The sequence below is a fragment of the Seriola dumerili genome, unplaced genomic scaffold (genome assembly GCF_002260705.1).
Source record: "Seriola dumerili isolate Sdu_G_001 unplaced genomic scaffold, Sdu_1.0 BDQW01000091.1, whole genome shotgun sequence".
NCBI classification, from domain to species: Eukaryota; Metazoa; Chordata; class Actinopteri; order Carangiformes; family Carangidae; genus Seriola; species Seriola dumerili.
Genome location: NW_019174346.1, coordinates 6,696,318 through 6,711,784, shown reverse-complemented (window position 1 = coordinate 6,711,784; position 15,467 = coordinate 6,696,318). Strand labels below are relative to the sequence as shown.

Sequence of the window (15,467 nt, the reverse complement as noted above, 5' to 3'; positions counted from 1 at the left end):
AGCACTGGACCTGATGATGGCTCTAGATGTAGAGTGAAAGTCATATAAGTCCAACATGCTTAGGAGGTTCATAGGCAGATTCTGGTCTGAATACAGAGTATAACAGCACTGGGACTTTTAACTACATGTATCACTGCTTACAGTTGTTCTATTAACCATTATTTAGGGTTACATTAACGGTCGTTATCTATCTTGGATTGTAACAAACTTTGCAAAGATCGATTTATTTCCAGAAATAACATTTTAATTAAATGATATATATTCTTCAGTGGAGGATGAAGGGAAGAAGCCTGGATACTTCTGCGAACTCCTGAGGTAACGTGTAGACAAAGCAAGCTAGTGTGCACTGTGCAGGTCAGGAAAATGTTTATTTGTTGCTTAGCAACAGTCAAGTACTACTCCATTTGCGGAACCAATATGGCGCTCGTAGAACTGTTGTATAAATGATTGTCTTCGTACTCGGCCTGCGAATTTGTACCTATGACCAAATCACAGCCATGCTGATATTCAGCACAACATCACTCCCCCTCATGTGATATTGCTTTTAAACATCATCTCACCAATCATCTTTCAGGCTAGTAGCCACATTTAGCAAGCTTGTTGTGAGAGGTTGGTGCTAAGTTTCCAAAAGTGAAATGGCTTGTTTAAATGGTGAAAATGTGCATCTGAGGATGAATAGACTGAGAAATGCTTCTTCATTCTGAGAGAAACACCAGACCAGTGTATATAGTTTTCAGTTAATCAGATGGTCATTGTGAAGAGTGGTCAAATGTCATCACAACATTAAACATGCCCATTGTGAATCAAACTGTCCTCAGAGTAAGGCAGTAAAAACCACAAAACTGGATAAATCTGCAGTTTTTATAACTTGAATAGGACTTGTAATCGAGTACCCTTGATCTGATATCATTAGGATTCATCCTCTGGGAAACATGAATATCTGACCCAAATGTCATGGCAATCTGTCCAATACTTAGTAGACAAGACATTTCACTCAAAACCAAAAATGTTAACCTCATTGTGGTGCCACAGGAAAAGTCAGGGGAACACCACAGTCAGTAGGGTTCATCCTCTGAGCACCATAAGCGTTTGTACAAAATAACATGACAATCCATCTAATTGCTGATAAGATATTTCAGTCTGTGGACCATCAGGCAAGGCTAGTTAAAGTGTTTGTCTTTAGCGCATCTTGTCCCACTCTAATTGTTTTTTCTCTTTGTGGACTCACTGATGAGGACAGACACGGGCTGACTGCGAGTGCCGACACCAGCGCTGGTCACCGCCGCCACCTCCACCTGGTAGAGCACACCGGGCATCAGGCCTTTCAGTACAGTGGACAACGTGTTTCCGTCCACCGTCTTGTTGATGTGGTAGCGCGTCTGATTCTCTCCGCCGCTCCCCACGCACCAAACCTGTTTGGATACACATAGCTGGAAGTGAGTTTGATGTGTTTTTGTTAAACTTTTATATACTTGTCTAGACTCCTCAGCTCAGAGTGTATTTGCATTTTCATTCACTGATGAAACAGTTAACTACAGGCTACAACATTTGATCTGTTCAAAAGGACATCAAAGCAGAGTTTGATGATCCTTGACCACTAACCAGTGTGCTCTACTCTATGTTTGAAGTTTTAGAAACACTCAGAGGTGCACTGCAATGGAGGCCCAAAGGGGAGCACATTTTGCAAAGACAACTATAAACCCAAATCTCCCATAAAGACACGATACAGTGCAATGCTGTTGCCCCCCCCCCCCCCCCCCCCCCCAAAATGGGGTCATGTGCCATTGCCTGCATGTGAGGCATTAAGGGGACATCTGTAAATTGTAGCATCCCCCCACAGTCTGCATGTGAGGTGTTTAGGGGACATCCATAAATTGTAGCATCTACCAATAATCTGCATGTGAGGCATTTAGTGGACATCTGTAAATGGTAGCATCTGCCAATAGTGCATGTGGAGAGTGGGGGGAGGGTTTCTGGGCTTCGATGGGCTTCTTTGCCTCAGCCCCCCTCCCTCCGAGTCTAGGATTGCTACTAGAAACACTGATGACATGATTTTTTATACAATGATTCAACAAAAACCTAGGGTTGCGCTGTCCACTGTTCTCCACTAAACCTCTGTTTCCTTTACTCTACATAAGTTTTTGTGATTAGTGTAGATTTAATTAAGTAATTCTCACTAGTTTTAACATTTTATACAGTAGTAGAAGTATGGTGCATGTTTTGTGTGAAATGAAGCGTGCCCTATGTGCAGTATATTTCCAGCAGCTTTGTGCTACTTGTCTGTTGGTAATTCGAGCTTGTTGTCTTCAGATGAAACTGCTCTTGTGTCAAACACGTGACTCGACTCAGCTGAGGTGAGGTGTTTACCTTGTACTCCTGGATGATGCCGTTCTGCATCTCGCTGGGTGGAGGCTCCCAGGAGACGGTGATGCTGGAGCTGTTGCTTAGCTTCATTGTCGCCACTGTAACAGCTCTGGGTGGGGCGCTGGGGACTGCAAGAGGTGAGAGATAGCAACAACATACTGATACACGGCACAATGAGTAGCAGAAAAATTAACAAGTGAGTAAAAATAATTTAAACTACAAAAACTAGATTTCTCCAGGCAATAAAAAACACAAGTCAAGAAACATGAAAGTGAGCTGTAGCAGGAGGGGAAATTAAGTTTTATCGAGTGCTTTTAAAAGTTAATAATGTTTTTTTTTTGTTTTTTTTTAACAGATTAAGATACCCAGGCAGGTCAATCCTGAGTCTGTAAAAAAAATGTCTGCTCTCTTGTTTTTAATCTAGCGTTTGGATCAACCAATATAAACCTGCTGAGCACCTCAGGCTGGGTTAGGCTGAATTTAATGAAAAGAAGGATCAATATAATGAACCCAAATTGAGGAGGATAGAAAATTACCCCCAGAATTACTTAGATTCATGTAGTGCCACGCAGGCTAACGAACAGCTATTTTCAAGGTCCCACAATGTCAAAGAAAACCTAACCTGGTTTATTAAAATAAGTTTTCTTCTTCTATGTTTCGGAATTGATCAGATTTCTTACCTTCTTCTGGGGTTCGGACCAATAATGTTCGGCTGTCCTTGCCCTGGAATTCATCAAAATAAGGACGGATCTTTATCTCATACTCAGTTCCTTTGAGCAGGCTGGAGAGGACGGCGCTGCGCTCAGATGGGGAGTTGATGTCCTGGAGGAGCCAGGTTCCCCCACTGGGTCGGTAGAAGAGACGATAGCCCTGGACGTACTGAGACTGACGGTCAACCTTGATGAGTTGAAGGTGGAGAGGCGAAAATGGAGAAAAAAAAAAAGTTAAAGAGTATATTTTTTCCTCTATCTAACCCTAACTGAAATGCTCAATCTCTAAATACAGCAAAAGTTTGAGCCACTCACAGTCCAGGACACTCGGATGGAAGCAGTTGTTAGTGTGACCGGCTCTTGAAGCTGGACAGCCACCTCTCCCAGCTCCCTCTGCACCTGTCTGTGGTCCACTCCCTGACCTGTAGGACTCACATCTGAGGGACACACATTCACTACTGTTTAGAGGTCTGCGGCCACTGCATCAGCACATACTGTTGGTGATTTTCACCATCATAGATCTGACTCATGTCTTGTTTGGCATGAGAGGGATGCAGACTGACCTTGTGTTCTGACAGGCTCTGAGATGGGGCTCGGGTCACTCAGGCCGTAGGCGTTGACAGCTCGGACAATGAACAGGTAGATGGTGTTGGGGAGAAGACCGGTGATTGTGTGCGTTTCCATCTTGACCATGTCGGCCACGGTCTGCCATGTGCTGCCTGCTGATTGGCTGCGAAGAGATGAAGAGATGTTCAAGTTCTGTTAAAATCTTATATTTATCGACCACAATTTGACCCCTAATCTTAGACGGCACAGGTACTAGTGTGTCATCTCACCATCTCGTGACATGTACAGTGCTGTGCTTAATGTAACAAAGTTGGAGAATCGAATGTATTTGCTTCTTTTTGGATGGGTGGTGAAAGTATACCATCCTATACCGAACCTTTACTTTCAGTATGTCCAAGTAAAACATTGTAAAAATACTCCACATCTAAAAGTCAGGTACTAAACGTTATGTTACTTAAGAGAAAGTAATTAAGTATTATTGAAGTATACTTAAGTATCAGAAGTAAAAGTACTCAATGCACTCATACTAGTATGTATTGTATCATTTGGTTATTATCATGGACTGTATATAAAGATGGACATAGCCTCTGTAATGTCACCTGTAGGTTTCTGAGGAGAGTGAGCTGCTCCGCTGTTGGCAGTGTCTGACTAAACCAAAAAATGAGCCAAGAGGTAGGGGGTGTGGAGCAGAGACTCACCCACCTGTCAGTCAAAGCAGTCGGGCCCCTAAAACATGCATAACTTTAAGATTTAATATAATTTAAATAGGTGAGTTATATAAAATTCACCCTCCGTACAGTTGTCATGAAGGAGGAAATTAGCTTAAAGAGACCAAAACTGTTTTTTGTACCAGGCTCTGTAAACATGTATATTTCTGCTGTAAAGTTGCGCATTTTAACATGGGAGTCTATGGGGATTGACTTTTCGAGCCAGCCTCAAATGGCCATTTGCAGAACTGCAGTTTTTGGTACTTCTGTGTTGGCTTCATTTCTCAGCCCTGGAGGTTGATGCTTGGTTAATATGCATGCGCTGAGCATGAATGTGTAAGCAGCATTTCACTAATGCATTTGTATTTTAACTATTATATATGAGGCTGCAACTTATGATTATTATGCAACTTGATTTATTACGGATTAATGTTATGAGCAAAACTTCAGGACATAGTGAGAAATGCCCGTCACAATCATCCAGAGCCCAAATAAAATATCCAGAATGATTAAAATAATTACAAGGAAAAAGCAGCAAATCCTCACGTCAGGAGCTGGGAACTTGAAATATTTGGCATTTTTGCATCAAAAATGACTTAAACCACTAAATAGGATTAAGTTTCTGTCAGGTGTAACATCCTAAGCTTTAACTGTGTAAACTCTGGGATAGTGATGGCACAGCATCATTTTTATAATCTCTTCATATGTTTTGTATGTAAAATCTTAATTTGTACAGTGGCTCAGGCGATAGAGCGAGATGTCCATTCATCACAGGGTTGGCGGTTCAATCCCCGGCTCCTGTTGTCTGCGTACTTAAGTGTCCCTGGGCAAGACATTGTAATGTAACTAGTAACTACACCTGTCTAGAGCTCCCTGTGAAGTGTAGTGTTACGTACCATGAAAAGAAAATACTCAGTACTCAATATCTGTACAAGATATGTACTTGAGTAGCATACAAGAGTGTGACAGCTGTGTGTGTCTACACCAGTTTCATACTGCATTCACGAGTGCTTTGCAATGCTGATTTGATGTGCAGCTACACAATTAACCAGTGCATGGGAAGATCTCAGGGCAATAGCAGCATCTATTTTTGGCTTCCTCTAATATTTCTTCTCGGGTAAACAATAGCAGATGTGAGCAAAGTCACTTGGTTCAGAGAAGTTTGTGCTCACATGAAGATTTCCTTCAAATGATACAATTTGCTGTCTTGATGAATAATGTAATGAGGCTTGTAAGATGGCACAGCTGCCTGCAGGAAACAAGGGCATATTCTTGGCCTTGTGGCGCTCACCCACATGCATTATCCCACCACTCCTCAAACCCATTCCCTTCTCCTCCTGTCTCACTTTTTCTTATCACCTTGGCAGAGCAGCACTCACAAAGGCCTCCCCAACCATTTGTTTTTACACTTTTAGATTTTCCCCCAAGGGTACTGTGTGGGATTGTGGTGAACTAGCTTCAGTGCTGCACCGCACAATTAGACCAAAGAGGAAAACGACTCATGAATACTCATCCTGTGCGTGTGCATGCCTGTGTGTGTGTGTGTGTGTGTGTGTGTGTGTGAGTGCCGGCTGCCCTGCGCCGGCACTAGATTCAAGGTAACTTTGTGGAGGATGATGCTCAAAAGGAGTTCAAGCGCTCACACACAAGGCTGTGGCACCAAAAGCGAGGAAATGAATGCAGCCTCACCAAGAGAATGGATAGTCTGCCTGCGCACGTTAAATAAACACTATTACACATTTCTCCTAAAAACAAACCTTAGCACCTCAGGCAAGGAAATGCTATTGCAAACATCCCAGCGCTCCCCTCCAGCTGCTTTATAAAGAATCAGTTTGGGTTACTGGGAAACGCTCAGCCGCCGGCCTGGGCCACGTGTGTACATCTGGATCTGATTAGGCTCCACCGGTGTTCTCCTCTTTATCAAATTGGAAGGAAACATTTCCCCATAATGCTCCCTATCTTCATCTGGAGGCCTACTCCCATCCGTCGAGCCACCCCCCCACCCCCCTAATTAATCCAAGGTGAGCTTCCTCTCAAGTGACACAACCTGAAGGTTTCTGCTGAGGTGCATTCAGGTTCATGAGAGTCTATATTTGCCACGAAGAACAACAATCTCATTTGACACGTCTGACACTGTGTCATCTATGCATGTGTGTGACCAAAAGGAAATTTTGGATTGTGTTGTTATCTATTCACGAGTTCATACCTGACCAAAGTCCTCTGTAAAACCTGAACTGTAGTTCTTCTGTGAATGGAATCTTTCTCTCTCAAGGTCTAACCATTTTAGATAAATGTGGGTGCTCGGCTGACTTCAAAGGGCCGCCAACTGTGAACAAATCTCATTATTTTGGGCTTTTCAATAGTTTTCTCCTCTGACAACACCAACACTATTGCAGTGAAATAATAATTTTAAAAAAAGAAATTGAATCAAGACGACTCCAGCCTTGACTGCTCAGTGAAGAAGAGTAATTTGTGGCAAAAATATTTCAACAAAAAGCAAACAATATAATAATAAAAAAAAATCGGATTTGTCCTTGACGACAGTGAAGATGTACTGGTATCAAGTAAAAACAGGGGAACGTGTGTCCATTCGTGTTTTTGCACATGCTTTCGATGTAGCTTAGACCTGCGAAACTCACCTGAAGGCCTCGATGATGTAGGAGGTGACGGCAGCTCCTCCCTCGTGAGCGTTGGGTTGCCAGGTCAGAGAGACACTGTTCTTGGAAACATCTGTGACTATGGGTTTGTGCGGAGGACCTGGCAACTGGAAGGGCTCTGTGGCCTGAGCCACTGACGGGTCTGCACTCTCTGGATGGTGGAGTGGTGGTGGTGGGGCAAACAGAGAGGGAGGAAGGGAGGGAAGAGAAAATGAAGAGAGAGGAGGAGGAGGAATAAAAGCAGAAGGAGGAGGAGGGAGAACATTTTATTACAATGCAACGTTTGCCTTTAGCATTGCCATTACATAATGTCCTCTGCGTCATCCCACTAATGTTGACTGAACATTTGCATCACTCTCCCTGCAGGCTGAGCTCCTCACTTCTAACAGACTTCACAATTGAGGCTTCACGAATCTTTTCACGACAACTATTAGATATTAACTAGCCATTACGGTGCTAATAGTCAAATAACAAACTTGAGTGTCATCAGAGCAGCTTGTTAAGTCGTTACGCCCTCATTTAATGCCAGTAATGAAATGTCTACTGCTTGAAATATTTTATGTGCTAATGCCTGTGGAAGAAATAAAGAGGGCACAGCCTTACAGAGCACTAAGATCCAGCTGAGCTGCTGCATGATATCTCACAGCTACATCCCTGATGTGAGGGCATTAGTGTGTTTTAACCTTTATTTACCCCAAGAAAAGTCTTAACAACATTACTCTTCACACTCACAAACTTCAAGGTCCCATATTGTGAGTGAGATTTTGAGATGTTTTTCAATTATAAAGCAGGTCTAGGTTCTATATTAAAACTGTGAAAGTATCAAAGCACTCAGAAACGCACACATCCTGGTTGAGGAACTGAGCCTTACAACAAGCCGTCAGGACTTCTGTAACTTTGTGATGTCACAACAAAGCAGTCACCGCTCTCAGCCATGCCCAGCCCGCATGGACCCACCATCCAACCTTGCAGCATTTGGTTTTTACATGAAATCTGCTATATTTTTATTCAATCGCTCAGAAGACAGTCACCGACCTGTTGTTACCAGAGCTCCAGAGAGAAGCCTGAGAGAGTTGAAAATTGTAAAATATGGGACCTTTAACAGAAATGATTATTTGCAGTCTGTCCTGTAACAGTCTCAGGAACATCGGAGGCTAAGTGCCTTACTTAAACTCACCATAAATGGTCACAAGTAACACCACCTTGTTACTTGGACTTTTTTGCAGTAAAAATCACACATTAAGAATTACCTCTCTGCTCATAAATCCTCTTATCTGCTGTCACATTTTACTGTATCACTGATAAGTTCATTGCTGTTAATTAAAGCAGTGCACAGTGACTTTTTCCAAAGTTTCCCAAATGAATAACTCAGCAGAAACAGGAGGGCGATAGTAATACAGATTACTGTCTTTATACATTTCTGCTTTTTAGCTGTGCAAAAGGTTTCTGTTAAGTATGCATCTCTATGTTGTACTATATGTTGCTACTTCATAGAGCTGTCATTTGCATCTATTTAAATCACGCAGAGACAATTTACCTTTGACTGTGAGCACTCCACTCCAACTTGTCTCTCCACTGGAGCTGGAAGCCAGGCACGTGTAAACCCCCGAGTCCGTTTCCTGGCAACAGTGAGATGCGTATCATTAGTTCAGTGTGTGTTTGTGTGTGTGTGTGTGTGTGTGTATGTATATGCGTGACAGAGAGAGAGAGCATGTGATACTGTGTTAATGCACCCATTACCAGTGATTGAGACTAAATGTCATATCTCTCAATGCAGAATGTTTGTACTCAAAATACTGAGCAGAGGGAAGGAGGTGTGGATGAAAAGCAGACATAACAGACGGCTACAACTCACACAAAGCCGACCAGTTTTCATATCAAAGCAAAATTTCCTTTTTTAAAAAAAAAAAAAGAATATCAGTTCATAGCAGGTTGTGGCTCCCACTGGTGCCGCTACGTTTAAAAGGTGCATCCGAAACACTGTTGAGAGCCACCACCTTCTATCTCTCTGTCTTCTCAGAGCATCACACTGGGTTCACGGAGGAAACCGTTTACATGAGCAGGCGTGAAAATCACAGATGACATCTTATAAGTTCCTACGATGGAACCTAAGCACGTACTGTTGACAACAGGGGCAGAATTACTGATGCATGGACAGATATAATAACACAAAGATGAAATTTTTAGTCCTCAGACAGGTGAACTTTAAACGCATGTGGGACCTCATGCTAATGCAGATGGATTACATTTGCATGGTTGGTACGTGAAGTGCGTGTGAATCATTCTGATATATCTTACCTTTATACATCCCTAACTTGGAAATAACATTTAATCTTAAGTACAACTTTTAAGTAAAATGCAAGATGCATCCGCAAAGTAATTGGCTATTTATCTGAATCTGTTCATCATTATTTTTTAATAATAATATTCAAAACTGCTTAATTTAGGAATCAATTATTTCATATGAATTTTTGCACATCTCCTTTAATTAACTGCTTCGTCTTTGGACATTTTGTCACTTGTAGGTATCTCTCTTTTTTTTTCATAAATGATAAATTCTCAGTGGACTCATTTGAAGTCAGAGCTTAAGTCAAGCTGGTGGCTTTTATGTTCCTCGTCTGATTCCTACACAGAGGAGGAGGAGAGCTAAAGGAAGGATCAAAAGACAGAATTTTAATGACCAGCTAGAGGTCTAGAAATTTCTGAGGCTCCGGTCTTTATACTCAACAGCTACTTAGCATTCTGGACAGGCTATGAGCAGATGTAATTAAGAGGTGTGTGATAAATGTGCCTGTGTGTGTGTGTGTGTGTGTGGGTGTTGGTGTGTGTGTGTGTGTGTATGTGTATACATGTGAATGCTGGCAATTAAATTTTTGGGGAGGGAAGCCAAAAGCTAGACGGGCTGTGAAATTGCTTACAACAGAGGGAGATGTTGGGGGTCTCTACACTGGGGAATCTTTCAATGTGACACTGAGGTGGTAACAACTTGCAGGAGCGGTGCCTCTGAACACGTTTCTGTTTGTTTAGCTTCATCACTCCGTGTCATCCTTTTTTTTTAATTTCTTTTTGTCTTGTTTTTATTTCTTTCAATTCTGATTGCTTCATCCTCAATTCAAGATGTGGAGACAAAACAGCTGATCGTTCTGTAATGATTTATGGGCATTGGAAAACAAAGATTGATTTGCAGTGGATTTACGTTTATTGATGTGATCTGTGTTGTAGCTTTAACCCTGTTTTAATTTGGTCATGCAACAGAGAGAAACCTGTTGATACATGGGGGGATGTCTTATGGATATCTCCAATTGTTGTATTTGAAGACTGGTGGCACAATGAGACTGTAGCCCCTTCTAAACAGAGATCCCACTATATTGCCATTAAGAAGACTCCTCATGCAGCCGTTGCTTGTTTACACTGACCTAAACACAGCTGGCACGACGCCGGCCCATGTGTGATTTTAGACCGTATGTCGGTGTTCGGGAATCAGAGGTGTGACATGTAACACAACAGTTTTGCCGTCTGTCCTGCCATGCTGGCTCCCTCTTTTACACAGACGCACAGACGACCTCCACTGCTGGCTTATTGCTGGAGCAATAACGCTTTGCACTGTTGGAGACAGCTGTCGGTGAGTAAAGGAATGAAGTTTGAGGTTGAACTCGCAACGTTTCTTGTAAAAGTAAACAGCTGTTCTTGCTAATGTTGGCTATGTAGCAATAGCAAAACTTACAAATAGCTCCTTTAAAACCTTTAAAATGTACCATGCAGCAATTCTGACCATCAGCGGAATTGTAGAGCAGCGTTTTAATGGATAGGTCGTCTTATTATTATTATCAGGTATTCTACCAGTACATGCACGATCATGGGTGCATGTCATGAGTTCATAACAACAAATTCCTGCCCAAGGGCGACAGTGCATATCAACAACTGGTGGCTTTAATGCACTGTGAAACTTAGCGGGGCACCAAAAAAAACTATCAGCAAAAAGAGTGCAGGGGATATGAATGGTGCAATTTTACAATAAACTCACAAATAAAGGCTTTGCAAATGTTTTAGATAAGGAGTTTAAACAGAACCATGTTTGTTAACAATATGAACTCCACATGGTAGGTTTTAAACTAGATACATTATACTAAGAGTCACAGACACTCAGCTCAGGGTGCAGTGCATGTTGAGGGCAAAGGGACTAAGTGTTTGCATAATGATGTTCACCGCACCTGTGTGGGCTGCTGGCTCTGTAAATACTTCCCCTGTTGCACACTGTGTATGTGGCTGTACAGATGTATGTGTGTGTGTGTGTGTGGGGAAGTGTTTTTGTGGATTTTAATTACAGTTTTTCATCTGTTCTACTGCAAAACGTTTCAGTCTGCTGTTTCTGTGTAGTTCATCAATTTACATGCAAGACCCAATCCACCACAAACACAATCAGCCTTCCCTTATTCACTTATTCTGTGAACACAGCCCATATTACTCCCATTGAAAACCTTATACATTATGCAGAGGATATGCACAGCAGAGCCTATCATGACTAATGCCTCACTGAGCGCTGTTGACGCACTTGGCCATTCTCCTCCCTTGCATCTGTGGGCCGGCTCATCAGTAACGCTGACAGAGGAATTACTCAAGCCTAAGTGGCTTGTCAGAGTGTCCTGCAGGACACAGGACAGGTGACTCTCTAGCCTATACAACATCCCTCACTGCTCCTCCTCTCTTTCTATAGGCCCTGACCTTCAGTTGACCTGCGGGCCAGCTGATGATGTGCCTGTCTGAGGGGTCCCCAGATGGTGGCGTTTGATCGGCGGATGGGGATTCAGTATGGAGGGAGGGCGGGCGGGCGGGCGGGGTAAACAGCCGGGACACCTGACTATTAATCAAGGCCAGCAGCTCTGGGCACTGTGCGAAACAGATTGCTGAAAAATGGATGAGGCGAGAGGAAGAGAGGAGAGGAGGAGGGAGGGAGGGAGGCGGGAGAGAGGAGCTCCAAACTTAAAGAGGGAATGTGTGAATATTTATTTATTCATAATAGTTTCATTACATCTTTGACATTTGGGACATGTCTGCATTGCACTTCCCAGAAATCATCTGCCAGTCAAACAGAGTGATGTGCCTTTTCCTTTTCTTTATCCGCCACCTGCCAGTTAGCTATGGGCTAGAGTCAAAAAGATTTTGCAAGATTTGTAAAAAGAATAAAAAGGAGTAAAATCTGTGAACAGATGATATAATATCAGTGATTTCAAAGTGCTTTTGTGAACATCTGTGCACAGATGTGTAAAACTCAGACCTTAAAGCTCCCACACTGTGTGTGATGCTCAAGTGACGAGGGCTCTGCCACGTCCCTGGTGGGTTTAATCATTTGCATGGGTATTAAGATTTTGCACAATGGCACAGAAAAGGTTGATAATGATGTCAGATCCTTCTTTGAGCGGGTGCAGAAGGGAAATGTGATTACCCACTAGTACATGCGTACACTGGGATTTAAAGTCAACACATGAACTCGATTTCCTGCCTTAACCTGATTACTGTAGTAATCTGTTTCCTTTTGTGTCCATGTAGTCCTCTTCTCTCTCTGCTCAGGCTTTGTTTGGGTTCCTCTTTTTCCCAAATGTTCCTGTCCCTTCCTTTTTTACCTTGTCATTACTACCCCCCTCACACACACACACACACACACACACACACACTTACTACGCCCACATCAACCGTTTAGGACAATGGCAGCACAAGCCTCTCTATAAACCGCCACCACCAATGCGACACACACATACACACATTCACACAAACACACACACAAGCGCGCTTCCCGTCTGTCCAGGACGTCTTGGCATTCGGCGAGGGACAGAGGTAGTGTGTGTCTGGCAGAGATCCCAGGGTAATGGCATCTCCTCATTGCCAGGGTATGAGGAACAAACAGACCATCTGTCCCCCTCCAGGGGCCCAGATGAGATCAACTGATTTATACTGATTATTTCAGGGTTAAATGTGATTTATGAACCATGATTTCATTTTTTTCCTCTCACGCAAGAGGAAAATTGAGCTCAGTATTTTGTGTTTAATGTGTTTGACACTAGCAGAGTCCACATTAAAGGATGTTAAGAGGTTTTATAAATCTATAATGTGACATTCTTGTGACAGTCTTTTTACTTATGAGAATTTAGAAAAGTCCTTTTTGTTATTTTGTCAAATTGCAAATAACCAGACTGCCTGCCTACTCTTTCAGTAGTATCCACTGTTATTTGATAATGAAGGTAACATTACAGCACGTTATATATCAAGTCTCCAAGTTTAAAGAGGAACTCAATATTAAATTAAAGTCTGTGCTATACACATAATAACATTCTTTTTGGCATATTATTTTAATACATATATATATATATATATATATATTGTGCTGGTCAAAACCAGCTTGTATGTGTGTCTCCTTGGGAGTTGAAAAGTCAGTTAAGTTGAATCCTGTGGCCCCTCCTCAGCTGTGACATAACAGCCAAGACCCTGAGTGTCTATTCTGTTTGTTGGACTCGCTAGGGGTCCAAAATGGACGGACCCAGGACCTCGGTTATCTTTCAGCTCAGCATCATCAGAGGGAGAGTGGCACAAGTGTCCTGTGAGTCATTGCTCATTCCACAACTACAAGTGGCTGATGGCAATAGTGACGATCAATGTTGTCAATCTGTCTCTGTGAAACCCCCCCACCCCTCCACCCCCCCCCCCACCCAACTCCCCGCCTGATTTTCGTAGTCTCTGGCACCAAAATTAATGGTTGGGATTTAATGACTGCTGTGAAATCACTAAAAAGACGTCCTGTGGGATACTGTTAAACCAAAACTGAACTAACACAGGGGTCTGCTTAGACCCTGTCTGATTGTCTGAGCTCTCCTGTTTCCATCCTTTTTTTTTGTCACCCAAGTCACCACATGTTCTGATTTCACCAATTATCTTTGTGTGTACGATGTTATGATCACTGATAGAAAGAATGGCCACAAATTGGAAACTATTAAAGGTCCCATATTGTATAATGTGAGATGTTCATGTGTTGTTTGATTACAAAGCAGCTCTAGGTTCTATATTAATACTGTGAAAGTATCAAAGTGCTCAGTCCACAGAGAAATGCACACAGCCTGTATTTACAAACTGAGCCTTAACACTAGAACCACCAAGACGGTCTGACAGACACTTTTTTATTATGTAAATAACTTTGTTTAAATAAAAACTACAGGTCTCTCAGTTCATGACTTTTCCTAAATATATGTTTTTAATGTTTAGAAGACGGTATTAAAATAAAAAAACATAACACAATAAGACTTCCGAGCATCTATTCCTCTGACTGCCAAAGCGGTCATATAGACCGCTGTAGCCAGCTGTGGCCATAGTAATTATTACAATGTTTCTATTTCGCGGTATTCGCTGGATCTGGAGAGAGAGCAAGAGTCACTTTCTCAGGACCTGAGCGAGGGGGAGTCTGATGGTTTAGGGATGAGGAAAGTCGCTGTCAGCTGGCACATCCGTCAGCATGTCCGCTCCAGATGCAGCCACTTAGCAAACTTTGTTTTGTGAGCACAAACTAGATCTTGATTTTGTAAATAGTCAGCCTGTAGGCTAGAAACAGTAAGCAACATCTAAAATCTTCCTCATTTATAATGAATAAAGAATTATGATGCAGCTGAATAAATCTCGACTCTGCTGCCGGCTGCTGACTAGTCCAGTGCACACGCCACACCGGTCTCTGTGCGAGCTTATAGGCTACATCAGCTCCGGGTGGAACGAATGTAAAAAACCTCTGGCTGTTGATAATAAACAATAACCAAAAATAACAATCCAATAAATCTCAGAGCGAACAGCGACAGCGGCTCTTGACATGAGAGCGCACACACTGTCTCCAGATGCAGGTGTGTGTTATAGGTGAGTCACTATTATTCAATCATTCTCTAATGTAATCTACCCCCCCGCCCTCACCCCTTGACCCCCGACATGACATTATATGAAGAAGGAGAAGTACTAACACTTATTTTTTTCCACTTCAAGAACTGCTTGTGAACCCAAACAATGTAAATACACATGCCGGTCTGGGAGACCGTTGGCTTGAGGGGGTGCCAGAATGCTGGCGGTCCTAGTGTTAAAATGAGCCGTCGGGACTTCTGTAACTTTGTGATGTCACAGCAAAACAGTCACCTCTCTCAGCCATGCCATCAGATTGATTGGCTCACGACCTGTTGTTACTAGAGCTCCAGGGAGAAGCCTGAGAGAGGAGATGTAAAACTACGTTGAAATGGCTTTTGGTTCTTAAAACCACAACACTTTACAACCACAAATAAAACACCAGAAAACTGTAAAATAAGGGACCTTTGAAACAGAATTACCTCTTAAGACAAAACATCTTGTTTTCTACAATAATTAATGGAAGTGAATAGAGAGAAACACGCTGCCTGAAATGCAATAAAACTGCAGTATTTCAGTGTGACTGTGGCTTTGGTGAT

The 15,467-nt window shown here is 42.5% G+C and overlaps 1 protein-coding gene across 2 annotated transcripts in view; it reads right to left on the bottom strand.

The window, feature by feature from the left end:
- Positions 1-15,467, bottom strand: part of robo3 (roundabout guidance receptor 3) — an 86,566-nt gene that overhangs the window by 10,416 nt on the left and 60,683 nt on the right. For both annotated transcript variants that reach the window (XM_022745907.1, XM_022745908.1), the window contains exons 10-16: positions 8,543-8,624; positions 6,988-7,156; positions 3,638-3,804; positions 3,390-3,511; positions 3,045-3,261; positions 2,368-2,492; positions 1,229-1,412 (exon numbers count right to left, since the gene is read on the bottom strand). In XM_022745907.1, the coding sequence (XP_022601628.1) occupies positions 1,229-1,412; positions 2,368-2,492; positions 3,045-3,261; positions 3,390-3,511; positions 3,638-3,804; positions 6,988-7,156; positions 8,543-8,624 (1,066 nt within the window). The remainder of the gene's footprint in view (positions 1-1,228; positions 1,413-2,367; positions 2,493-3,044; positions 3,262-3,389; positions 3,512-3,637; positions 3,805-6,987; positions 7,157-8,542; positions 8,625-15,467) is intronic.